The sequence below is a fragment of the Oncorhynchus tshawytscha genome, linkage group LG26 (assembly GCF_018296145.1).
Source record: "Oncorhynchus tshawytscha isolate Ot180627B linkage group LG26, Otsh_v2.0, whole genome shotgun sequence".
NCBI classification, from domain to species: Eukaryota; Metazoa; Chordata; class Actinopteri; order Salmoniformes; family Salmonidae; genus Oncorhynchus; species Oncorhynchus tshawytscha.
Window position 1 is genome coordinate 7,945,894 of NC_056454.1, and position 27,320 is coordinate 7,973,213.

General features: G+C 40.0%; 1 protein-coding gene across 5 annotated transcripts in view; it reads left to right on the top strand.

Annotated features, from left to right (window-relative positions):
* The first annotated feature begins 1,291 nt into the window (after window positions 1-1,291).
* Window positions 1,292-27,320, top strand: part of LOC112225102 (nck-associated protein 5) — a 95,757-nt gene continuing 69,728 nt past the window's right edge. For 4 of the 5 annotated variants that reach the window (XM_042306807.1, XM_042306808.1, XM_024388742.2 and 1 more), the window contains exons 1-4: window positions 1,292-1,349; window positions 2,034-2,153; window positions 23,170-23,260; window positions 24,894-25,055. In XM_042306807.1, coding sequence (XP_042162741.1) covers window positions 2,125-2,153; window positions 23,170-23,260; window positions 24,894-25,055 — 282 coding nt within the window. In that variant the 5' untranslated portion in view covers window positions 1,292-1,349; window positions 2,034-2,124. Of the gene's footprint in view, window positions 1,350-2,033; window positions 2,154-22,842; window positions 22,936-23,169; window positions 23,261-24,893; window positions 25,056-27,320 lie in introns of those variants that run through there. The other variant, XM_042306809.1, reaches the window with a different exon arrangement.

The window sequence follows — 27,320 nt, forward strand, 5'->3', positions numbered from 1 at the left end:
AAAGTATGAGCAACTCTGAATAAAGAATAGCCCAACAGCATCTTGATGTTGCTTTGATGGATGCTGTAAAAAATAATAATAAGGAAAAATACTGTAGCCAACATCAGGTGGAGTGAATCACAAACAAATTAGGCGGATTCTTTAAAAACAAATATTAGATTAATTATGGTTACGAAGAGCGTCATTCATCAGTGATTTGTCTTGTAACTTATCTGTTCTACACAGTTATTTTCACAGGAAATAGTTTGGTTTGTACACTCTTAGGGGAAAAAAGGTGCTAACTTAAAACGTTTTTTCGGCTGTCCATAGAACCCAAAATATTTTTTACCTGGAACCAAAAAGGGTTCTCTTATGGGGACAGCCGGAGAACCCTTTTTGGAACCTAGACATGTTTTTCCGATAAAACGTCCTTTGGAAGACTAATTTTTCTATTTTAAGATATGGCCACATCTGCAATCCTCCCTAAAGGAATTTTTCCAAATGTCATGAGTTGGGATGTAGTCATTTTTTATTTATTTTTTATTTCACCTTTATTTAACCAGGTAGGCCAGTTGAGAACAAGTTCTCATTTACATCTGCGACCTGGCCAAGATAAAGCAAAGCAGTGCAAAACAAACAACAACACAGAGTTACACATGGAATAAACAAACGTACAGTCAATAACACAATAGCCACTTTAAACAATGCCAATTTATATAATGTTTACATACTCTACATTTATCATCTCATATGTATATATTGTACTCTATACCATCTACTGCATTCATATATTTTTATGTACATATTCTTATTCATTCCTTTACATTTAAGGTAGTTGTTGTGAAATTGTTAGGTTAGATTACTTGTTAGATATTACTGCACAAGCATTTCGCTACACTCGTATTACATCTGCTAACCATATGTATGTGACAAATAAAATGTGATTTGATTTGATTTGACAATAGAAAAGTATATATACAGTGTGTGCAAATGAGGTAAGATTAGGGAGATAAGGCAATAAATAGGCCATAGTGGCAAAATAATTACAATATAGCAATTAAACACGAGTGATAGATGTGCAGAAGATAAATGTGCAAGTAGAGATACTGGGGTGCAAAGGAGCAATAAAATAAAATAACAATATGGGGATGAGGTAGTTGAATTGGTTATTTACAGATGGGCTATGTACAGGTGCAATGATCTGTAAGCTGCTCTGACGCTGATGCTTAAAGTTAGTAAGGGAGATATGAGTGATTTTTTAAATTTGTTCCAGTCAATTTGCAGCAGAGAACTGAAAGGAAAGGCGACCAATGGAGGAATTGGCTTTGGGGGTGACCAGTGAAATATAACTGCTGGAGCGAGTGCTACAGGTGGGTGCTGCTATGGTGACCAGTGAGCTGAGATAAGGTGGAGCTTTACCTAGCAAAGACTTACAGATGACCTGGAGCCAGTGGGTTTGACAATGAATATGAAGCGAGGGCCAGCCAACGAGAGCATGCAGGTCGCAGTTGTGGGTAGTATATGGGCTTTGGTGACAAAAGGGATGGCACCGTGATAGACTGCATCCAATTTGCTGAGTAGAGTGTTGGAGGCTATTTTGTAAATGACATCGTCGAAGTCAAGGATCGGTAGGATAGTCACTTTTATGTTTGGCAGCATGAGTGAAGGATGCTTTGTTGCGAAACAGGAAGCCGATTCTAGATTTAATTTTGGATTGGAGATGCTTAATGTGAGTCTGGAAGGAGAGTTTACTGTCTAACCAGTCACCTAGGTATTTGTAGTTGTCCACATATTCTAAGTCAGAACCGTCCAGAGTAGTGATGCTAGACAGGCGGGCAGGTGCGGGCAGCGATCGGTTGAAGAGCATGCTTTTAGTTTTACTTGTCATACCTTCAACCTGTAAACTATGGGTCTTTTACACATTTTTTGGAGTTCATCTACAGTATCAATCAGTACAATAGTTATTTTCTTATGTTGATGAAAAAAGTGAACATATATAGCCTACTATATTTTTTCATTGTATTAAATTATTATGCTATTCATTCCTCTTACAGCCTGAGCGATCCGAAAGTCTAGCCGGAGAACAAACAACATCTGGGCGTGGGGAGAGAGGAGAGGGACGAGGCTCAGCAAGGATATTAGCAGATGGTGTCACTACAACAACACTTTGTCAGGTACTGTAACGCAACTTCATATCCACCCACTCCACCTTAGGGAGTCATGCAGCATATATGTAAACCAACACCAGGGAGGAAATGTCTTCCCTATACAAAGCAGTTAAATGATTTCCCTTTCCTTATGTGTGAGGGAATTACGCCTGTAGATGATAGATGGTAATATGGCAACTCAAACCACACCTCGCCAACCCCCAAAAACACCATGACAACCCACAACAAACTTACATCCATGGCATTTACTGGTATGTTTGAGGAATTTCAGGTGGAAAAGATTGGAAGAATGGTACCGGAGGGGATGGCTGCCATATTACGGGCTCCTAACCAATTGTGTTATTTTGTGTGTTTTTTTCCGCATTGTTTGTAACTTATTTTGTACATAATGTTGATGCTACCGCCTCTTATGAATGTAAAGAGCTTCTGGATGTCAGAACAGCAATTACTCACCTAACTTGTTTTCTTTAATGAGTCTGACGCAAAGGATAAAGATTTCTTTTTTTTAAAGCTTGGCATCTAAGAAATAAATTGTGATGCATTTGTGACATGCAACAGGCTGGGAGGAGCACTCAGCATCTCAACAACACACCAACAACAGCATTTCAACAACATGTCTATACATTTCTTATTTAGGCTGTATAAAATGATCTGTAAAAAAATATGACTTACAAATTAAGTAATTTTGAAACGAAAAATGCCTTTATTAGGCTATACAGTCATTCTACATTGCCTTTGGTTTAAGGATCATGCGGTGAGCTATGCATGCCTAGTTTGTTAATTTAGCCTAGTAGACGCCTTTACAGTATATTCCTATGCCCCAATCACAGTCAACACAAATCTATTTTGTAACAACAATAGCATGGAATCAATCAATCAATCAAATGTATTTATAAAGCCCTTCTTACATCAGCTGATGTCACAAAGTGCTGTACAGAAACCCAGCCTAAAACCCAAAACAGCAAGCAATGCAAGTGTAGAAGCACTGTGGCTAGGAAAAACTCCCTAGAAAGGCCAGAGCCTAGGAAGAAACCTAGAGAGGAACCAGGCTATGAGGGGTGGCCAGTCCTCTTCTGGCTGTGCTGGGTGGAGATTATAACAGAACATGGCCAAGATGTTCAAATGTTCATAGATAACCAGCAGGGTCAAATAATAATAATCACAGTGGTTGTCGAGGGTGCAATAGGTCAGCACCTCAGGAGTAAATGTCAGTTGACTTTTCATAGCCAATCATTCAGAGTATCTCTACCGCTCCTGCTGTCTCCAGAGAGTTGAAAACAGCAGGTCTGGGATAGGTAGCATGTCCGGTGAACAGGTCAGGGTTCCAGAGCCACAGGCAGAACAGTTGAAACTGGAGCAGCAGCACAGCCAGGTGGACTGGGGACAGCAAGGAGTCATCAGGCCAGGTAGTCCTGAGGCATGGTCCTAGGGCTCAGGTCCTCTGAGAGAGAGAAAGAGAGAACGAGAGAAAGAAAGAGAGAAAGAGAGAGGGTAATTAGAGAGAGCATACTTAAATTCACACAGGACACCGGATAAGACCGGAGAAATTCTCCAGATATAACAGAATGGCCCTAGCCCCTCGACACATAAACTACTGCAGCATAAATACTGGAGGCTGAGACAGGAGGGGTCAGGAGACACTGTGGCCCCATCCGACGATACCCCAGGACAGGCCCAAACAGGCAGGACATAACCCCACCCACTTTGCCAAAGCACAGCCCCCAATAAAATAGAATAAATTAGAAAATTATAGTTTTCCAAATGAAAAAAAGTTATAAATGCGTACAGGCCTACATGACGATATGCAACTGCAATGTTAAAAAACAAATGGCCTTTTCTCTAATTCATGTATGATGCTTCAGTTGGTTCTGTTGCACTCTATTTTTACAGTCAATACACAACTTTAGCACTGTTTCAAACTTAGACTATGTATAGAAATAAAAATATATATGATGCTGCAGCATGCACCCATTCGTTGTCATGCTCTGTTGTGGTATTAAAAAAATATATTCTGCTTGTCTCCAGTCATGTAAAATGCATAAAATGCGTTTATAAAAAAATGTAGTTTCTCAGACCGCAAATAAGGTGATAGATTCATGAGGTGCTTTTATTATAATGGAGATCTTTTCACGTCTACCCTTGTCCGGGGTGGTCTGCGAATCCACAAACTTCTGACTACTTTGCCATGTAATGCTTATAAAACAATGAACAGTTTCTGAAACTGCATAGGCCTATATAAGGCTCTGGTCTGTCCTAGGAGTGAGGGTAAATGGTAGGAATGTTCTCTGCTATCGACTTTATGTTTTAATTATTATTTTGGGTCTAGAGAACGGTCGCTTGTTTTTTTCAAGGGTTCAGGGAGGGTCGGGTAAAATTATATTTTATTGAAGGGAGGGCCATCCATTTTGATTTCAGAGGTCCGATTTTCTCCTGGTATCAGTCAGTACAAATAACGGAAGCTACAACATATGCGAAAATGAAAAACAAAAATCAGAGTTTGCAAGTTTTTTGATAATTGACTTTAAAGGAAAAAAATAACCGAATTTGTATGATTATTTTTTTGTTGTTCATGTTTACATTTTAGCAGACGATCTTATCCAGAGGAGCAATTAGGGTTAAGTGTCTTGCTCAATGGCATATTGGCAGATTGTTAATTAGTTAGCTCAGGGAATCTAACCAGCAACAAATTGGTTACCGGCGCAATGCTCTTAAACCTCTAGGCTACTTGCCAACTAATTCAGTAGTTTGACAACCCTGTTTGTAAGCTTATAAATTATATCAAACTCAACCGTTTATCTTTTCCAGTGACGAAGACATGGATGTCCCACAGTATGTAGAATGGATCAACCTTTATCTTATAAATGTTTTGACATTCAGGTCCAAAAGGTAACTTTATGACCACTTCTACCATGAGCAAATATGTAGTTTAATTCAAATTAAAAAGGGGTGCGGACAATAAGTTATGGAAAAACCCCATGGCAACCTATACAGACTTCAGACAAGTTAACCCAAACCAAACACTGTCATAACCTATTCAACATATCACTTTTTCTAACCTTTCTTTAACTAGGTAAGTCAGTTAAGAACAAGTTCTTATTTTCAATGACAGCCTAGGAGCAGTGGATTAACTGCCTTGTTCAGGTGCAGAATAACAGATTTTTACCTTGTCAGCTTGGGGATTCGATCTTGCAACCTTTCGGTTACAAATCCAACGCTCTAACCACTAGGCTACCAGCCACCCCATCATGCTGATATTCCACCTCAATATCAAACTGTCTATCACCACAATAAATCTATATGAAGCCACCCGCTGGGCACACACTGGTTGAATCAATGTTGTTTCCAAGTAATTTCAATGAAATTATGTTGAATCAATGTGGACTAGACATTTTTCAATGAACAACAAAGCCAGGTGTGAACACTTTTCTCCAAAACGTAATATGAAGTGTTAACCATTTGCAAAAAGCCAGCACTGCATTTATTTTATATCGTTCGCCTTCTCAGTGCATTAGAAAGGAAAATTAGACTGCTGTTGTTGCTGCATTCTGTCCTACCAACTATTAGACCAGTGACAAGCATGCATGCTCCAAGGGTCCGATCCCATCTACGTGTGCGAGGTGTGAGATTAGGCTCAAATTATTTTTGTCTGTAAATTAACTCACCCTGTTGAGCTCAAGATATTACACACATCACTCAGAAGCTTGCCACTGAGTAAAACCAAGCTAATTGGAAAAAATATTATTATTATCACATTCTGTCATTGTAAGTAGTAGAGGAAAGTGGAACGATGTGTGGGCCTGCAATGTAAACTGACATTAATTGTGTGACCTATCAGTGACAAGCATATCATCAGGTGGATGTGGAGAATTAGTACTTTAGATTATTTTAGATAGGCTAAATGGGTATTATACGCTCTATAGGGCCAAGTGACACATGTTTTTAACTGGCTTTGAATGGACAACTTCAACATAAGGGGGTAACATAATTATATTGTAAATTGTATTTCTTCACACAATAGTGTTTATTGAGTAATTCTTCCCAAATTGCATAACATTTCTCAGATGGTGTATGATACTCCACAGTAGAGCTTGCCGGTTTGTGCAATGTTGTTGATTTCAAAGCATGGAAAAAGCACATCCAATCAACACATTCACTATTTTACATTCACATTCACTATTTTCATGACACTTGCTCCTCTGAACATGAACATCATATGGTGTGTGTGAGAGAGATGTTTATGCTCCTTTTTAAATGATTTAATTTGGATTCATTGTTATGATTGTAGAGTACTAACGATTCAAGTATTTTAAATGAGCCTAAGCGAGAGGTGCGAGTAGTATGCACCAGATCTCCAGTGCTCTCACCCACAGCTCGGTTCAACCTGTGCCTGCACTCTGGATGGTTCGGGCTAAAGTGGTCATCCAGCCTAGAGGAGTGGTGCCAAGGCTGCTCACCAGAGCTCCAGTGCTCCCCCACAGCCCTGTACATCCGGTGCCTCCTCCACACACCAGGCCTCCTGTAGGTCTCCCAAGACCAAGAGTCTCTCCGTCTCCTCCCTCCAGGTTCTCTCTCCAGGCCAGAGCCGCCCATCTGACCTGAGCTGCCAGAGCCGCCTGTCTCTCCTGAGCTGCCAGAGCCGCCCGTCTGTCCTGAGCTGCCAGAGCTGCCCGTCTGTCCTGAGCTGCCAGAGCCGCCCGTCTGTCCTGAGCTGCCAGAGCTGCCCGTCTGTCCTGAGCTGCCAGAGCCGCCCGTCTGTCCTGCGCTGCCAGAGCCGCCCGTCAGTCAGGAGCTGCCAGAGCCACCCGTCAGTCAGGAGCTGCCAGAGCCCTGTCCTGCGCTGCCAGAGCCGCCCGTCTGTCCTGACCTGCCAGAGCCGCCCGTCTGTCCTGAGCTGCCAGAGCTGCCCGTCTGTCCTGAGCTGCCAGAGCCGCCCGTCTGTCCTGCGCTGCCAGAGCCGCCCGTCAGTCAGGAGCTGCCAGAGCCACCCGTCAGTCAGGAGCTGCCAGAGCCCCCCGTCAGTCAGGAGCTGCCAGAGCTGCCCGTCAGTCAGGAGCTGCCGGAGCCGCCCGTTACTCCGGCACTGCCGGAGTCGCCCTTCACAACGGCGCTGCCGGAGTCTCCCATCTATTCGGGGCCCACTGCAAGGGTCCCCAGTCCGAGGTCGGCAGCGAGGGTCGCCGCTCCAAAGACGCCACTTAAGCGGGCAAAGACTATGGTGGAGTGGGGTCCACGTCCCGCGCCAGAGCCGCCACCGCGGACAGATGCCCACCCAGACCCTCCCCTATAGGTTCAGGTTTTGCGGCTGGAGTCCGCACCTTTGGGGGGGGGGGGTACTGTCACGTTCTGACCTTAGTTTCTTTGTTATGTCTTTGTGTTAGGTTGGTCAGGGCGTTAGTTGGGGTGGGTAGTCTATGTTCCTTTTTCTAGGTTGTTATATTTCTATGTGTTTGGCCTGGGAATGGTTCACAATCAGAGGCAGGTGTCGTTCATTGTCTCTGATTGAGAATCATACAGCCTGTTTTCCCCATTTTGGTTGTGGGTGTTTAATTTCTGTTTAGTGTCTGTTCACCTGGCAGAACTGTTTCGTTTTCTCTTCATTATTATTTTGTGTAGTGTTCAGTTTGTTCAATTAAAACATGACAAACACTTACCACGCTGCATTTTGGTCCTCCTCTCCTTCCACCAACGAGAAGCGTTACAGAAGAACTTAAACTTCTGTGATTTAATCTTATCCATGCATTTTTTAAGGTGGATTTTCCTCATGAGCTACTGCCCATGTGTGTAAGTGATCTTATGACTTCACAATAGACGCATTATGTGAAAGCCAGGGCAGACAGAGCTCACCAAAAGGCCAACAATGAAAACACAGTTAAAGCACTGTGTGACCAGGCTGTGTTTTTGAATCTTGGTCAAGATAAGGCACGAGGTCGACCTGCGTGACCCCAATTCATGAAGAAACAAGCACCTGATTGTTTTCCTGTCTCTAAGGTGATTTGTAGCTGTCATGGTTTGATGCTGTCACTATTAGAGGCACATATAACAGTAATGGAGTAAAACATTTTAATAATAATTGAACAGGGTGCTGTACTAGGACCGTGCAAGCCAGGTATGTTACTACCTGCCTCCTATCCTATATGTGTGACAGTAGGCCAGCTATATGTCTGTGTGAATTTGTTTGTGCTTTTACATGTGTACATTGTCTCTCTGGCAGTCCCCCAATCCCTTTGCCTTCCATCTGCCTGCGTGCCTGCCTGTCTGAACTGTCCATCTGCCTGGAAAGATGACATATCATATAGCCTAGTTTCATGTACTCAATGAAAACAAAGCAATTGTTGTAATGATAACTGTGATTAGGTGGTATCTTAGCAACATTTCTATAGTGTGTCATGCATGCTTGTTAAAAGCAGTGAGCAGTTCTGATATTTTTTAACTGTAAGAAATGTAAGTCCTGTATGAGGAAAATAATAACATAGTTAGGGTAAGAGGCCGACGACCCATTTTTTTCGAAATGCCCACTCATACACACGAAATACAAACTGACTCCCAGATACAATATGGATCTGAGGAATCTGTGCACCATGTTTGTAGCGTTATTTAGAGGGAACAACAACGTCCCTGAAATTGGATTGGAAAAACAGCATGGGGTGAGTGGTTGAATGTGTGTGAGAAGAAGAGTCTAAAGCAAGGTTTTATTTATGTTAAAGATAAAGAATAGTTTGGTTTAAGAATATGCCATTTTATATGAATTGCAATGTATGAAGTGAGACAGAGCTGAAATGTAATGAGATGGCGATATAATGAATGAGACATTGCTTTGATGTTCTGAGGATCATACTATATGTGTTTGAATAACGGGGCTGAGATGTAGTGAGACAAAGCTGTGATAAATGCAGCATTAGAAGAAAGGACAATTATTGAAATAATACATCTTCAAATATAAGAAACCGGAACACAAAAGTAGTAAAAGGTCCAAAGTTGGTTTGGCACGGTAGGGATAAAAACTCAGCAAACAGAGGACATAGAAGGCACGGTTTGTGGGGGAAGTATGGTTGTGGTGGAATTTTGTGCAGATATGGGATATACATTTTAAAATAAATTACAAATATAGTCTATTTATTTATTGTCCTATCACGATGGAACCGTCCCCAACCCAATACCCTAAACACAGAACCTTAGTGACCCACACACTAAGGAGAAGTCCTTCACTGTTTTATAGGCCTACTGAAAGTATCCTATAGACAACCAAGACAACAAGATAAATTGCGTTCAGAGACCCACTAAAGCAGCACCGCCCCCTCAAGAGTTTGAGGTTGCCTCATCAAAGCCCGAGGGTGGATGAGCATAATTTTCAAGGAATTTCTCAAAGCTGCTTAATGAGAACCTTGACAACCTTTTACTTAGGTGGTGGGAATTCCAGTGGAGACCTCAACCCAGGTAGTGGCAGTGCTGGCAACACTAGCTGCAGTAACCCATGGGGAGAGGGTCAAACTCGGACAATCAGAGAGGGAGCAAATTATTGTGGCCCGGTCGGCACAAAATAATCAAAAGGTTTGACTGCTCAGAGATGCTTGGGAAAATGGTCACAACGGGGGACCAGCTTGTGTGTGTTTCAGGGGAAATGGGTGTATCTGTGCTCCTTCAGCTAGGACTTGACATTGGTTAAGCAAATCTCCCCATTCTTGCTCAATTTTGCATGCCTTCTCAAACAGCTATAACTGTATATGCATTTGCGCATCAATTATTCTCTTGAGTTTGGCTCAGGGATGGAACAACTGTTGAACATCTGAGCTTGTGGTTGTTTGAGGGGGAACGGTGGGGAGAGTGTGTGTATGTATCCCACATCTGTTGCTAAGGGGTAATGATGTTAGGGAAAGTATAGGATGAATTACAATAACTGTTTCACAAAATATTAATTGCTTGCCAAACAATGTTATTTTTGTAATGCCGGTCCTAATTATAGGTAACAATCCTTTGTATGAAGTGCCTACATTAATACGCATATTATTAGTTAGTTGTGGATATTTTTTATTATTGTTGTTATTTTTTTTTAACCTTTATTTAACTAGGCAAGTCAGTTAAGAACAAATTCTTATTTTCAATGATGGCCTAGAAACAGTGGGTTAACTGCCTTGTTCAGGGGCAGAAAGACATATTTTTACCTTGTGTTGATACAGGACTAAATGCGCTAGGACCATCCAATAATTGGCATATACACTACTCTGACAGAATTGCCAAGTGGACGAGGATGTTGGAAATTGAATCAAAGCCTATTGGATGACAACTTGTTATTGACCAGGACAGACGCATTTATAACTGACCTTTTCCAACATGACATAGGTACAGCAGATCACCTTATTCTATGGGATCTTTTATATGTGCCTTTAGAGGCCAATGCAATACTCATCTTTAAAACCAAAGCAATTTAGGTCAAAAGAGTTCATATTAACAAAGGAAATAGAGAGACTAACAGTACAGATAGCAATAAAAACTGTACCATAGAGGCAGTGAATAACTTATAGGAAAAACAAAAAGAATGGGAGGAACTTATTCAAGAAAGATCAAGTGTAATATATTATAAAAAAATAAAGTGAACCGGATGGAATTTTGGAAAAAATGCACCAAATTATTTTTAATCTTCAACATAGAAATGCTATCAAAAATAATTTACTATAACCTGTTACAAATGGAGTCACCCATGATTCACCAACCATATTTTGAAAGAGGAAGCAAAGTACTTTAAATGTAGGTTTTCATTACAGTTTACTCCATCTCCACGAACCAAAGTTAATTGTAAAGATTTGTTTTCTATTCATAATGTAAAATGAACAGCTGTACAGAAAGACTCATGTGAACGCCAAATTACAGGTGAGGAACTTGATACAATTAAAACCTTTAAGGCTGGGGAAAACTTCAGGGCTGGATGGCATACCAGTGGAGGTATACCAAACCTTTTTTCATGTACTCAGAGGACCATTATTAAGTTTTAACCACTCCTATAAAAATGGTAGATTATCCAATACTCAACAAGAAAGTCTGATATCCCCACCCCCAAAAAATTGGAGGCTCCTTACACTTAGTGCATAGAATTATAAAGCTACTATACGATATTTTTCAGCATAATCAGAAAGCTTTTTTACATGGATGATACATTGGAGAGAATATAAGACAAGAAACACTAGAACACTATGAAAAATCTGTGAAACCAGGCTTAGTAGACAAAGCTGTCGTTGAAAAGGCTTTTGATGAAGTATGACTGGACTTTAAATATAAATGCCTGGAATATTTCCATTTTGGAGAATCTATTATACAATGGGTTAAAGTTATGTATAGTAACTGTTAGAGGAATTCTAAATTCCTATATGTTTTGTAGCCAAAACCAAATTCACACTATCTATTTCATAATAAGTTGTAAATTTATCATTTTGCATGAAATAGAAAGGGACCAGTCTTAAAAACAAGTTCAGCATTTATTCTTGATGAGTACTGACCCAAAATACAAAGAACATTACATTTTAAAGAGAGAACATAAAATGACGTCATCAGTTTCACACACTCTCTCCGATCCACACAATAGCGGAGTGTCTTCAGGTCTGGAGATCTTCTTCTACTCCCCTCATAAAACAAACATTCCAATCTGTCTAAAAGACATTTTCTCCTCCACTAATGGAACATCAAAGATCATTCTTATCTGTCAGAAAAGATATACCATCCCTCTCCCTTAAACCCGCAAGGTACAGACAATTAATTTGTTTTACTTACATTTTCAGTCCTAGTTTAACCAAGAACCCATACATTTCATACCATAACATAATAGTATTAAAATAAATGGTTCTAATTTAAATGTATACATAATTAATCATTTCAACTATAATTTCCTCCAACAGTAACCCCCCGCTCCGGCAGGTATATTTCACTGGTCATCCCCAAAGCCATATTTATTATGGCCATCGAAATGTTAGCTATTAAAATCAGAAAAATAATATCAAGGAGCTAGAAATCCAGGGCTTAAAAACAAAGGTGTCATTGTATGCTGATGATAGATGTTTTCTTTTAAATCCACAATTTGGATCCCTCCAAAGCCTCGTAGAGGATCTAGATAATTGTTCTAAACTCTCTGAATTACAACCAAATGGTGTTTACTATACTGTACTGTATTACATGTTGGATCATTACCATGTAGTTTACCAATATGATGGTGAAGTGGACAAACTTGGTATTCATATCCCAAAAGAAAAAAATGGTCTCACTACAATACATTTTAATAGAAGGTTAGCATAAATAGATCTTGCTACCAAGGAAAGGAAAATACCTGACTATTTGTGGAAAAATCACCCTAATTTAACTCTTTAGTCATATCCCAGTTTATCTATTTGCTTATGGCCCTGCCAACACCTAATTACTTGTTTTTAAAATTATACTGAACAAAAATATAAATTCAACATGCCACAATTTCAACGATTTTACTGAGTTACTCTTCATATAAGGAAATAAGTCAATTGAAATAAATTCATTAGGCCTTAATCTATGGATTTTACATGACTGGGCAGGGGCACAGCCATTTTTTCACCTTTATTTAACCAGGTAGGCTAGTTGAGAACAAGTTCTCATTTACAACTGCGACCTGGCCAAGATAAAGCATAGCAGTGTGAACAGACAACAACACAGAGTTACACATGGAGTAAACAATAAACAAGTCAATAACACAGTAGAAAAAAGAAAGAGTCTATATACATTGTGTGCAAAAGGCATGAGGAGGTAGGCAAATAATTACAATTTAGCAGATTAAACACTGGAGTGATAAATGATCAGATGGTCATGTGCAGGTAGAGATACTGGTGTGCAAAAGAGCAGAAAAGTAAATAAATAAAAACAGTATGGGGATGAGGTAGGTATATTGGGTGGGCTATTTACCGATGGACTATGTACAGCTGCAGCGATCGGTTAGCTGCTCAGATAGCAGATGTTTAAAGTTGGTGAGGGAGATAAAAGTCTCCAACTTCAGCGATTTTTGCAATTCGTTCCAGTCACAGGCAGCAGAGAACTGGAAGGAAAGGTGGCCAAATGAGGTGTTGGCTTTGGGGATGATCAGTGAGATACACCTGCTGGAGCGCGTGCTACGGGTGGGTGTTGCCATCATGACCAGTAAACTGAGATAAGGTGGAGCTTTACCTAGCATTGACCTGGAGCCAGTGGGTCTGGCGACGAATATGTAGCGAGGATAGGGTCAATGAAGAGCCATGAGTGGACCTGGGAGGGCATAGGCCCACCCACTGGGGAGTCAGGCCCACCCACTGGGGAGCCAGGCCCAGCCAATCAGAATGAGTTTATTACAGACAGAAATACTAATCAGTTTAATCAGCTGTTCGGGCAACTGGTCTCAGATGATCCTGCAGCTGAATAAGCCAGATGTGGAGGTCCTGGGGTGGAGGGGTTACACATGGTCTGCGGTTGTGAGGTTGGCTGGACACACTGCCAAATTCTGTAATATGATGTTGCAAGAGGTTTATGGTAGAGAAATTAACATTTGCGTTTTTGGTGTACATTCTTGCAGTCAGCATGCTAAATTGCACCCTGCCTCAAAACTTGAGACATCTGTGGCATTTTTTTGTGAGACATGACATTTATATTGTAGTCATTTAGCAGACGCTCTTATCCAGAGCGGCTTACAGTAGCGAGTAGATACATCTTTGTACTTTTTCTGGTACTGGTCCCCTGTGGGAATCAAACCCACAACCCTGGCGTTGCCAGTGCTATTGCTGTACCAACTGAGTCACTGAGCCTAAACTGCACATTTTAGAGTGGCCTTGTGTTGTCCCCAGCTCAAGGTGCACCTGTGTAATTACCACACTGTTTAATGATATGCCACAACTGTCAGGTGGATGGATTATCTTGGAAAAATTTGTGCACACATTTTGAGATAAATAAGCTTTTTGTGCATATGGAAAATATCTGTGATATTTTATTTCAGCTCATGAAACATTGGACCAATACTTTGTTTACATGTTGCGTTTATATTTTTGTTCAGTGTATATGAGCAAAACATATTCTATTTTATTTGGAATGGTAAACCAGACAAAATTAAACTGGCCTATTTATATAATGAATATGAATTCGGAGGGCAGAAATGATTTAATATTAAAGCATTAGTGAAGACATCACAACTCACTAAAGGCTTCAGTCATACAAAAGCTATACTTAAATCTGAACTGGTTCTCTAGCAAATAAGTAAGAATGGCTCACCCCATGCTCAATAATGACCCTTTCCCTTACTCAGATTGCTGCAACCATTTATTTTGGTTATTTGAAAATGAAATAATCTCCAAAATATAGCCATTTTTAAAACAAGCCATAGAAAACTGGTTGCAATTTCAGCTTAATCCACCAGTGAAGATAGAACAAATATTACAATAAATATTATGATTAAACTCAAATATACTAATTGATCAAATAAACTATTATTTTTGGAAAAACTGTTTTAAAAACGATATAATCTTTGTAAATTAAATCATAAACAGGACGGGTGGAGTTATGTCACACATGAAGTGAACAAAAATATATGGACATGTCTACTCTGTCCAAAATTACAACCAACTAATTACAGCATTACTGCAAAAATGGAAGAGGCAAGTGGAAGGGGGGGAAAGGAAGGAACTTGTCTGTCTTCCCTGTGTTAAAGACTGAAATGGGTAAAGAAAATTGTGACAGATAAAAAAAGTATAGCAGTTTCATTTAAGGACAAAAAAATACAGATTTGCAATACAGATTGCTAAATAGTTGGGAAGAGATTTTCAGCGTACCGATTCCATGGCGCATGATTTATGAACTGATACACAAAACAACGCTGGATTCAAGTCTTAGTTTTTCAATTGAAATTATTATACAAAATTCTTGCAACAAATAGAATGTTTTATATATTGGGGATACAACCATCCCAGCTCTGCAGAATTTGCTATGAAGAGACCCGAATCATTAGATAATTTATTTTGGTACTGTCCAAGCTTGTTTTTGGTCTCAGGTTCAGGAATGGCTGAAGAATTGCAACATTTACCTGGAGTTAACTCTACAAAGAACACTGCTGGGTGATCTGAAAAGCAATAGTCAATCAATAAACATTTTTTGCTAAGAGTATTATTATATTATGTATCTTTAATGTAAAAACCTACAGAAACTATGAGAATAGAAAGGTTCAGAACTTTTCTGACACATCAAAGCTCAGTTGAAAAATATATGGCAAATTGAAATCAAAACTGGATGGTCTTCAGAGAGATAGCTGAAGGACGGGACTAAAAACAAACAAAAGATAACTCATGTAAAATATACTGTGTCTGTAAAATGTATACAGTATGTACTGTATAAGCTGGAAGGAGACGCATAAGTGCTGTTGTCCAATAGTTTACCCCTTTAGGGGAAGTGTGATAGGGTTCAGGACAAATAAAGGAAAATATATTCTAAAAAAAGATATACAGTGCCAGTCAAAAGTTTGGACACACCTACTCATTCAAGGGTTTTTAACTTGATGACAGCTTTGCACACTCTTGGCATTCGCTCAACCACCTTCACCTGGAATGCTTTTCCCACAGTCTTGAAGGAGTTTCCATGTATGCTGAGCACTTATTTTCCTTCACTGCGGTCCAACTCATCCCAAACCATGTCAATTGGGTTGAGGTCAGGTGATTGTGGAGGCCAGGCCATCTGATGCAGCACTCCATCACTGTCCTTCTTGGTCAAGTAGCCCTTACACAGCCTAGAGGTGTGTTGGGTCATTGTCTTGTTGAAAAATAAATGATAGTCCCACTAAGCGCAAACCAGATGGGATGTTGTATCGCAGCAAAATACTGTGGTTACCATGCTGGTTAAGTGTGCCTTGGATTCTAAATATATCAGACAATGTCATCATCAAAGCACCTCCACCCCCATAACACCTCCTCCTCCATACTTCATGGTGGGAACCACACATGCAGAGATCGTCCGTTCACCTTTTTTTATAATTTTTTATTTCACCTATATTTAACCAGGTAGGCAAGTTGAGAACAAGTTCTCATTTACAATTGCGACCTGGCCAAGATAAAGCAAAGCAGTTCGACACATACAACGACACAGAGTTACACATGGAGTAAAACAAACATACAGTCAATAATACAGTATAAACAAGTCTATACACGATGTGAGCAAATGAGGTGAGATAAGGGAGGTAAAGGCAAAAAAAGGCCATGGTGGCAAAGTAAATACAATATAGCAAGTAAAACACTGGAATGGTAGATTTGCAATGGAAGAATGTGCAAAGTAGAAATAAAAATAATGGGGTGAAAAGGAGCAAAATAAATTAATTAATTAAATACAGTAGGGAAAGAGGTAGTTGTTTGGGCTAAATTATAGGTGGGCTATGTACAGGTGCAGTAATCTGTGAGCTGCTCTGACAATATAGCAAGTAAAACACTGGAATGGTAGATTTGCAATGGAAGAATGTGCAAAGTAGAAATAAAAATAATGGCTTGAAAAGGAGCAAAATAAATAAATAAATTAAATACAGTAGGGAAAGAGGTAGTTGTTTGGGCTAAATTATAGGTGGGCTATGTACAGGTGCAGTAATCTGTGAGCTGCTCTGACAGTTGCTTAAAGCTAGTGAGGGAGATAAGTGTTTCCAGTTTCAGAGATTTTTGTAGTTCGTTCCAGTCATTGGCAGCAGAGAACTGGAAGGAGAGGCGGCCAAAGAAAGAATTGGTTTTGGGGGTGACTAGAGAGATATACCTGCTGGAGCGTGTGCTACAGGTGGGAGATGCTATGGTGACCAGCGAGCTGAGATAAGGGGGGACTTTACCTGCCAGGGTCTTGTAGATGACATGGAGCCAGTGGGTTTGGCGACGAGTATGAAGCGAGGGCCAGTCAACAGGTCGCAATGGTGGGTAGTATATGGGGCTTTGGTGAGAAAACGGATTGCACTGTGATAGACTGCATCCAATTTGTTGAGTAGGGTATTGGAGGCTATTTTGTAAATGACATCGCCAAAGTCGAGGATTGGTAGGATGGTCAGTTTTACAAGGGTATGTTTGGCAGCATGAGTGAAGGATGCTTTGTTGCGAAATAGGAAGCCAATTCTAGATTTAACTTTGGATTGGAGATGTTTGATATGGGTCTGGAAGGAGAGTTTACAGTCTAACCAGACACCTAAGTATTTGTAGTTGTCCACGTATTCTAAGTCAGAGCCGTCCAGAGTAGTGATGTTGGACAGGCGGGCAGGTGCAGGTAGCGATCGGTTGAAGAGCATGCATTTAGTTTTACTTGTATTTAAGAGCAATTGGAGGCCACGGAAGGAGAGTTGTATGGCATTGAAGCTTGCCTGGAGGGTTGTTAACACAGTGTCCAAAGAAGGGCCAGAAGTATACAGAATGGTGTCGTCTGCGTAGAGGTGGATCAGAGACTCACCAGCAGCAAGAGCGACCTCATTGATGTATACAGAGAAGAGAGTCGGTCCAAGAATTGAACCCTGTGGCACCCCCATAGAGACTGCCAGAGGTCCGGACAGCAGACCCTCCGATTTGACACACTGAACTCTATCAGAGAAGTAGTTGGTGAACCAGGCGAGGCAATCATTTGAGAAACCAAGGCTGTCGAGTCTGCCGATGAGGATGTGGTGATTGACAGAGTCGAAAGCCTTGGCCAGATCAATGAATACTTTCTCTGCGTCTCACAAAGACACGGCGGTTGGAACCAAAAATCTCAAATTTGAACTCATCAGACGAAAGGTCAGATTTCCACCGGTCTAATGCCCATTGCTCGTATTTCTTGGTGCAAGCAAGTTTATTTTTCTTATTGGTGTCCTTCAGTAGTGGCTTCTTTGCAGCAATTCGACCATGAAGGTCTGATTTACGCCGTCTCTGAACAGTTGATGTTGAGATGTGTATGTTAATTGATCTCTGTGAAGCATTTATTTGGGCTGCAATTTCTGAGGCTGGTAACTCTAATGAACTTAAACTCTGGGTCTTCCTTTCCTGTGGCGGTCCTCATGAGAGCCAGTTTCATCATAGCGCTTGATGGTTTTTGCAACTACACTTGAAGAAACTTTCAAAATTCTTGAAATGTTCCTGATTGACTGACCTTCATGTAATGATGGACTGTCGTTTCTCTTATTTGAGCTGTTCTTGCCATAATATGGACTTGGACTTTCACCAAATAGGGCTATCTTCTGTATACCACCCCTACCTTGTCACAACACGTCTGATTGGCTCAAACACATTAAGAAGGAAAGAAATTTTGCAAATTAACTTTTAAGAAGGCACACCTGTTAATTGAAATGCATTCCAGGTGACTACCTCATGAAGCTGGTTGGGAGAATCCCAAGAGTGTGCAAAGCTGTCATCAAGGCAAAGGGTGGCTACTTTGGAGCATCTCCAATATAAAATATATTTGGAATTGTTTAACACTTTTTTGGTAACTACAAGATTCCATGTGTTATTTCATAGTTTTGCTGTTTCTTCACTATTATTCTACTATGTAGAAAATAGTAAAAATAAAGAAAAACCCTTGAAGGAGTGGGTGTGTCCAAACTTTTGACTGGTACAGTATATTTATAAAAAAATATATATGTGGGATTGGAAATAATGCAGACAATTACATTGATAGAAGCTACAATCTATTTGCACTATTAAAGCTGATCCACCCCAAAAAACTAAAAAAACTAAAACGCTGTGATAAATGGAATAGCACTGAGATGGGGATATGAATGATATTCTGAATGAGACATAGCTGAGATGTAGTGAGACTGGTATGGAATACATTGATTGAAACAGTGATATCTGTGAATGAAACAGTGATGTGAAACTTTGTGACACAAAGCACCAGGCTGCCATAGGTTAGCCCGAGTGTCAAGGTCAGTCAGTGTGACAAGTGAATGAAGAGCAGGGAAAGGGGGGATGGAGTGTCCAGTATGATGGTCAGACAAGCTTTGAGAAGAGGGGCTCCCTCAGCAGGGTTGAGAAGAGGTTATGGCTAAACATCATGGTAAGAAATCAATGAGGGAGAGCAGTGTGAAAATTATTTTAGTATAGTACAGTATTATGCAAACCTTTGATACAGCTCAGCAATTTCTATGCTTATGTAACCACAAAATATCACACAGTGAATCTGTTGTTCTTAATACTTTTCTCTAATAAATACATTGAATTAAATGTATCTATTGGGATAAAGTACTATGAAACTACAACTGTGTAGCATTGTTGCATTAATGAATTTTGTTACTTTCCTTTATTGTTTTATTTATTTCAATCCTTCATTTCTTTCTAGCTAAAATTCATGTAATTTGTTTGTAATTTCCTCCTAGTCAAGCATACTGTTAGTGGCCTCACTCCTCCTTTTCATCATGGGTTTCAGGTCAGTGACAGTGTTAATTTCCAATATCCAAGACCCTCTCTGAAAGTGTTGCCTAGCAAGACTGTCAAAGGCCTGGTCACAGTTAGCTGGGTTGGACTAATATCCGTGCCACATGCATTAAGCAGAGAAGGGTTGCTATGGAAATGACTGGGCAAAATGTCACTGAGTACAGCGTTATAGGAAACGCGGTCAGTGTCTCTCAAACATCCATTGCTCTAAGGGAAAGCAATTATAAATCAGTAAACAAGGATCTGCCAGTTTACTGAGGAGTAAGAGTGCAAATGTCAGCTAGCATGATGGTTGTTTGCAAAGGTTACTAACTGATGGGCAAAGCATTCACCAGTAGAGAAATTTAAAGCATGGATACAATGGGCGACTGATGGCCCCTTTGTAGGCTACTTGTTGTTAGTTAGGAGGTTTTGATAATGTGGTTACACTAAGCATTCATAATTTTTATATGATGGCTAAGTCAGCTGGGAAATAGTCATGCCTTATGTGTCCCTTAGAATAAAGTGTTACTTTGTTGTGTTGGTTGACACACTATCCTGGGTGTCGATCTGAAACGCATCCAATATCAGCCTCATGACTTGTGCTATTATGCATTTCTCCCTCTATTGATAAACTACAGGGATGTTTCTGCCATTGCAATCATTGGGTAGGCCGCCTAAGCCTTTCTTTGGGTCACCTTAGTCCAAACAATGTTTAAAGAATATACACTACAATTCAAAAGTTTGGGGTCACTTAGAAATGTCTTTATTATCCAAGTAAACATACATGAAATAAGTTGCAAAATTAATAGGAAATATAGTCAAGACGTTGACAACGTTATAAATAATTATTTTTAATTGAAATAATAATTGTGTCCTTCAAACTTTGCTTTACTCAAATAATCCTCAATTTGCAGTAATTCCAGCCTTGCAGGCCTTTGGCATTCTAGTTGTCAATTTGTTGAGGTAATCTGAAGAGGTTTCACCCCATGCTTCCTGAAGCACCTCCCACCAATTGGATTTGCTTGATATGCACTTCTTACGTACCATACTGTCAAGCTGCTCCCACAACAGCTCAATAGGGTTGAGATCCGGTGACTGTGCTGGCCAGCTGACGGCTTCTTCCCTAAATAGTTCTTGCATTGTTTGGAGCTGTGCTTTGGGTCCTTGTCCTGTTGTTGGAGGAAATTGGCTTCAATTAAGCGCCATCCACAGTGTATGGCATGGCATTGCAAAATGGAGTGATAGCCTCCCTTCTTCAAAATCCCTTTTACCCTGTTCAAATCTCCCACTTTACCACCACCAAAACCCCTCCAGACCATCACATTGTCTCCACCATGCTTGACAGATGGAGTCAAGCACTGCTCCAGCACGAATGTTCTTCTTTGTGATCCGAACACCTCAAACTTAGATTTTTCTGTCCATAACACTTTTTCCCGATCTTCCTCTGTCCAGTGTCTGTGTTCTTTTGCCCATCTTAATTTGTGAGGACTTGTGAGGTGTCTGTTTCTCAAACTAGACACTCTAATGTACTTGTCCTCTTGCTCAGTTGTGCACCAGGGCCTCCCACTCCACTTTATATTCTGGTTAGGGCCAGTTTGTGCTGTTCTGTGAAGGGAGTAGTACACAGTGTTGTACAATGTACAAGATCTTCAGTTTCTTGGCAATTTCTCACATGGAATAGCCTTAATTTCTCAGAACAAGAATAGACTGATGCGTTTCAGAAGAAAGTTATTTGTTTCTGGACATTTTGAACCTGTAATGAACCCACACATGCTGATGCTCCAGATACTCAACTAGTCTAAAGGACAGTTTTATTGCTTCTTTAGTCAGGACTACAGTTTTCAGCTGTGCTAACATAATTGCAAAAGGGTTTTCCAAATGATCGATTAGCTTTTTAAAATGATAAACTTGGATTTGCTAAAACAACGTCCCATTGAACACAAGAGTGATTGTTGCTGATAATGGGCCTCTGTACGCCTACGTAGATATTCCATAAAAAATGTGCCGTTTCCAGCTGCAATAGTAATTAACAACACTGTATTTATGATCAATTTTATGTTATTTTAATGGACAAAAAATGTGCTTTTCTTTAAAACACAAGGACATTTCTAAGCGACCTACTTTTGATTGGTAGTGTAAATACAAATAAATGATATATATATACAGTACCAGTCAAAAGTTTGGACACACCTACTCATCAATAGTCTTTCTTTATTTTATTTATATTTTCTACATTGTAGAATAATAGTGAAGACATCAAGATATGAAATAACACATGGAATCATGTCGTAACCAAAAAAGGGTTAAACAAATCAAAATATATTTGAGATTTGAGATTTTTCAAAGTAGTCATTCTCCCAACCAGCTTCATGAGGTAGTCACCTGGAATGCATTTCAATTAACAAGTGTGCCTTCTTAAAAGTTAATTTGTGTAATTTCTTTCCTTCTTAATGCGTTTCAGCCAATCAGTTGTGTTGTGACAACGTAGGGCTGGTAGACAGAAGATAGCCCTATTTGGTAAAAATCCAAGTCCAAATTATGGCAAGAACAGCTCAAATAAGCAAAGAGAAAAATAATTATTACCGTAAGACAGGTCAGTCAATGCAGAACATTTCAAGAACAGTCGCAAAAACCATCAAGCGCTATTATAAAACTGGCTCTCATGAGGACCGCCACAGGGAAGGAAGATCCAGAGCTACCTCTGCTGCAGAGAATACATTCATTAGAGTTAACTGCACCTCAGATTGCAGCCCAAATAAATGCTTCACCGAGTTCAAGTAACAGACACATCAACTGTTCAGAGGAGACTGCTTAAAATCAGGCCTTCATGGTCAAATTGCTGCAAAGAAACCACTACTAAAGGACACCAATATGAATAGACGACTTGCTTGTGCCAAGAAACACAAGCAATGGACATTAGACTGGTGGAAATCTGACCTTTCGTCTCATGAGTCCAAATGTGAGATTTTTTGTTCCAGCTGCCTTGTCTTTGTGAGATGCAGAGTAGGTGAACTGATTATCTCTGCATGTGTGGTTCCCACCGTGAAGCATGGAGGTGTGATGTGTGGGCGTGCTTTGCTGGTGACACCGTCTGTGATTTATTTAGAATTCAAGGCACACTTAACCAGAATGGCTACCACAGCATTCTGCAGTGAAACACCATCCCACCTGGTTTGCACTTAGTAGGACTATCATTTGTTTTTCAACAGGACAATGACCCAAAAAACACCTCCAGGCTGTGTAAGGGCTATTTGACCAAGAAGGAAAGTGATGGAGTGCTGCATCAGATGACCTGGCATCCACATTCACCCGACCTCAACCCAAGATGGTTTGAGATGAGTTAGACCGCAGAGTGAAGGAAAATAAACCAACAAGTGCTCAGCAAATGTGGGAACACCTTCAAAACTGTTAAAAAAGCATTTCTCATGAAGGTGATTGAGAGAATAACAAGAGTGTGCAAAGCTGTCATCAAGAATCATGAAGAATCTCAAATATTTTTTTATTTTATTTACATCCTTTTTTTCCCTACATGATTCCATATGTGTTATTTCATAGTTTTGATGTCTTCACTATTATTGTACAACCATTTTCTGTTGCATGCCCTCCAGGCTTGTTTATTGCATGGTCTATGTTCTGATTGGTCCCAATGCTCGGTGTTGCTGCAGTATGGAGGAGACTGTGAGGAGCCTGCTGCAGAACCAGGATACACTGGAGGGCCCCAGCGTGGATCCACTGGACCTTATGAAAGCCTACAAGGTAGAACATTGACCATATTTGTTCTTACTTGATTTCTGTTTATTTTATTAAATAAACAAAATATTTTATTATGCAAGTATGCAACCCTTGATAAATCATCCTACAGGTTCCTTTATAAACAGTGTTAGATTAAAGGCTGTGAACAATCCATAAAAAATATATGTCCAATCATTGGCAATCCCCTGAAATGTTGTACTGTACACAGTAGCATGGTGACAGGGCATGCAGAAGAGATAGAGGGAAGAGTGGCAACCCTTAGGTTAGATGCTATCAAATCTCCTGACAACTGTCATACAGCATCTTAGTACAGTCATCCATTCTGACACGAATGCAGCTACCACCAGGAGTAAGTACCACCACTGGTGGTATTTGTACCTTGGTCACCTGGCCCCAAGGTGAGTATGCTAACCACAGTCCCAAAGAAGTTAAATACCTGGGGAGTGCTGGTTCAAAAGGCCAGGTCCATTAAAATACAATGCGGTGACATTTTACACATCTGTGTAAGATTAACCCAATGTGAGGTCTTCAGCAAATATTCAGGTTTTAAGTACATGTAACATATCTTAATCAGGATTAATGAGAAAATGGTTCCATTATAGTGCACGATTATGTAAAACATTGACATTATACATTTTAGCAGACACTCTTATGCAGAGCAACTTACAGTACTGAATGCAAGCATTGTTATACTTTTTCATACGGTTCCCCTGTGGGAAACGAACCCATCACCCTGCCGGTGCAAGCACCATGCCCTACCAACTGAACCACACAAGACTACACTGCATTTCATTACTACACTGCAAGTCATTATGAGCCAACTATGCTTGCCTGGAGGTGCTTGGTTCTGAGAAAGTTGCAATGTGATGAACACTAAATCGATTTGAGGCCATGACGTTTTGAAGACTAGACAGCACACTATGCACCCACACGCCTCTATCTTTTCGATTAGTCCTCACCTTTAGCACTTGTGAGATGCAATTGATTGGTGTAGGTAGCGAGGGTCAAAGTGCTTGACATAGAAACCAACGAAGCGTATTACAAATGCAAATAAGCCTCATAATTCACAATGCATTTTTAAACAGCAGTTCACCAGACTTCATGGATTGATGCAAGGAAGGAGACCTTCGTAAATGTTGATGTTTTTGTAACATCTAGGGTCCCATTTTTCATAATGTTAGAAAAATTGGGATGAATTATCTCTATGGTTCAATCAATAAATATTGGGGGGTCAACCAAAGACACCCATATGAGTTCAGGTGGAAAACCAGTCAAATGAGCAGCCAGAAAAATAAGAAGTAACCTACAGTATTAGTGGTGGCTATCAAACTAACTATAATTGTGAAGAGGCAGCTACAGAATATAAATATAACATCAAACAAATCCTGTGATTGATTTTCTTGGAAGGAGTCAAAATACAATGAATTGGAAGTCTAATACAGAATAGCTGTTCACCTACTGTACATGATTAAATAAAATCCACAAATGATGGCCAAATTCAAGATCTTTCCATTAATACTGTGTATCTTGTAGGTTGGAGAAAATTGACGAGGCACATACCCCGTTAGTTCCAATAGGCAATGCAACTGTTTCAACAGCTCTGTGTTTCTCTCCAACCCCTCTTTCAATGCTTTAGAACAAACTCCTGGAGGAGATGTGGAAACAGCAGAACAGTCTGGAGGGCCCAACACCCCCTTTGATAGATAGGAGGCCCAACTCTCCAGGATGCAGCAGTAGGGGACATGAGGAGGACTCCCACGAGGCCAAGCCCCTTCTAGAGCGACTACGGGCCCTGGAGGTAAGCTCAGGCACGGTAGGGTCTCTTCTCCACTTAGTACCTCTCTCCATCCTCAATTATGGATAATAATTACTTCATAGGGTGATTTACCATGGTTTATTTTTTTGCTGTAATACCATATACTTGGTTATAATCGAAGTTGGTCAGGAATTTGAAGCTCACTCACATTGGCACATGCTTCATTTGTATTATATCATTAAGATCATGATTTAAGCATAAATGAAAAGTAAATACAGTGCCAGTCACAACGATGTTACTTGTATGTAGGTCAGGGACGGACAATCTTGGATGCTTTCTCTCCCACCAAGCAGAAACACTTGATTAAATTGGCTAATAGACCAATAAGAAAGTGAGTTCCAAACCTGAAAACACTCCCAGACAGTCTTAGCAAAATTGCTTGAGAAATTGCTCTTTGATAAGATGTTTTTTAAATTATTTATGACAATTTTAATTGAAAACAATCATAGTATGGTACTTAATTGTTACCCAGAAATGATTCCATGCACATGATCCTGTGATAGTATTCCTCAATCACACCTGCTCTACAAAAAGCTAATAGAACTTACCATCTGTCTGCAGACCCCAGATCAGCAATAGTGATCTGTTTTTTTCCTGAAATACATTCATGTGGAATAGTGATGCTCTGACTAATACAAATTTACCAGTCTTTTTTTGAACCAGGAAAAGATAGAGATTCATGCACTACATAAAACACGTACTTTTAGGATAAATAGTACCATTTTTAAAAAAATGGTCTACCTTTGCTTTACCAGTTCATACAGAAAGGATTTCATAAATGTGCCCCACCCCGTGTGACTGTGATTTAGGACTATACCCCAATCAGATATATTGATGATCAGCAGGAGTAATGAACTATTATATCCATCAATGAATTAGACTGGATTAATGCAAACGTTGTCATCTAACTCAGCAATAGCCTTCATAGTTTTCATTTTATTATAATGGAATTCATCTGGAATTGAGGACATCTCAGGAGGACGATATCCAAATTCCATTTAGCATGCAATCATGACCTTGACTTCTTTAGTAATGCCATTAGATAAACTGGCTTCTTGAATTACATTGATTAACTTGTCTGCCTCTGTAGACCCTATTGGATATTTTCAGACTTTCAGACTCATATTTTCATGGTGGATGCTATCCCTTTAAATTCTACATGTAAATACACTTTTAGACTGAAACTCATTGACCTGACATGTTTTTCCATTTCATTTCAAACTACTTTCCTAGTTTTCCAGCCGTGAAGGCACACTTGAGAGCATGTGTAATATGCAATGAACAATTTGCTGCATATGAAAGTGAGTCAATAAACAAATGAACACAGATCCAGCCCACTGTGCTCACTGTCTGGAGAACCCTCTCATATGATTCTCTTCACAACCTCAACCAAAAAGTAATTTGTTTCACATTTGCTTGCTGAGGAGTCAAAGGAGTGAGACAGATATCTGGGTTGAAACTGTGTTAACTGCATGTCAATCAAAATGGAAGGCCTGGATAACGCCAGAAAGTAGTGGAATGATCGGCAAATGAGTACAGCTTGTAAATCAATAAGACTCATTTGGAAAGGTGAAGTGATATTACATCAATAGCAGATTGAGGCCCCATCAAGCCAATATCTTATAAGGCACCTACCTCTTAAAGTTCAAGCTCATAACTTGGATTTCCGTGACCTTTAAAATGGGATAGTCTTATAGGCTCTATGACTTCGTTGGCCTTTTTAACTCCAAGTGAAGGGAAAGGGGTACCTAGTCAGTTGCACAACTGATTGCATTCAAATGAAATGTGTCATCTGCATATAACCCAACACCTCTGAATCAGTGTCCTATGATCTATCAGTGTCCTACGATCTCTTTCTCCTCAGAAGCACTTTGCCTTCTTTTCAGACACTGTTGTGATTTATATTGCCACTCTTTTTAAATGAGTGTTGCTCAGACGTTCACCATTCCAGAACCAGTGCTAGGCAATAACTCCACACAGTAGGTCATATGAACACATCTGGAGAACTAAACAACCTGGATCACCAGCCAAAAGCCAGCAATGAGCCATTTGAACTTACAGCATTGTGTCAAGGGTTATTTAAAAATTGCTCTCTTCTTTTCTTTGTCTTTCCTATTATTTTCATTTTGTTAACACAATTTCTTGGTATCCAATTGGTAGTTGCAATCTTGTTCCATCGCTGCAACTCCCGTACGGACTCGAGAGGTGAAGGTCGAGAGCCGTGCGTCCTCCGAAACACAACCCAGC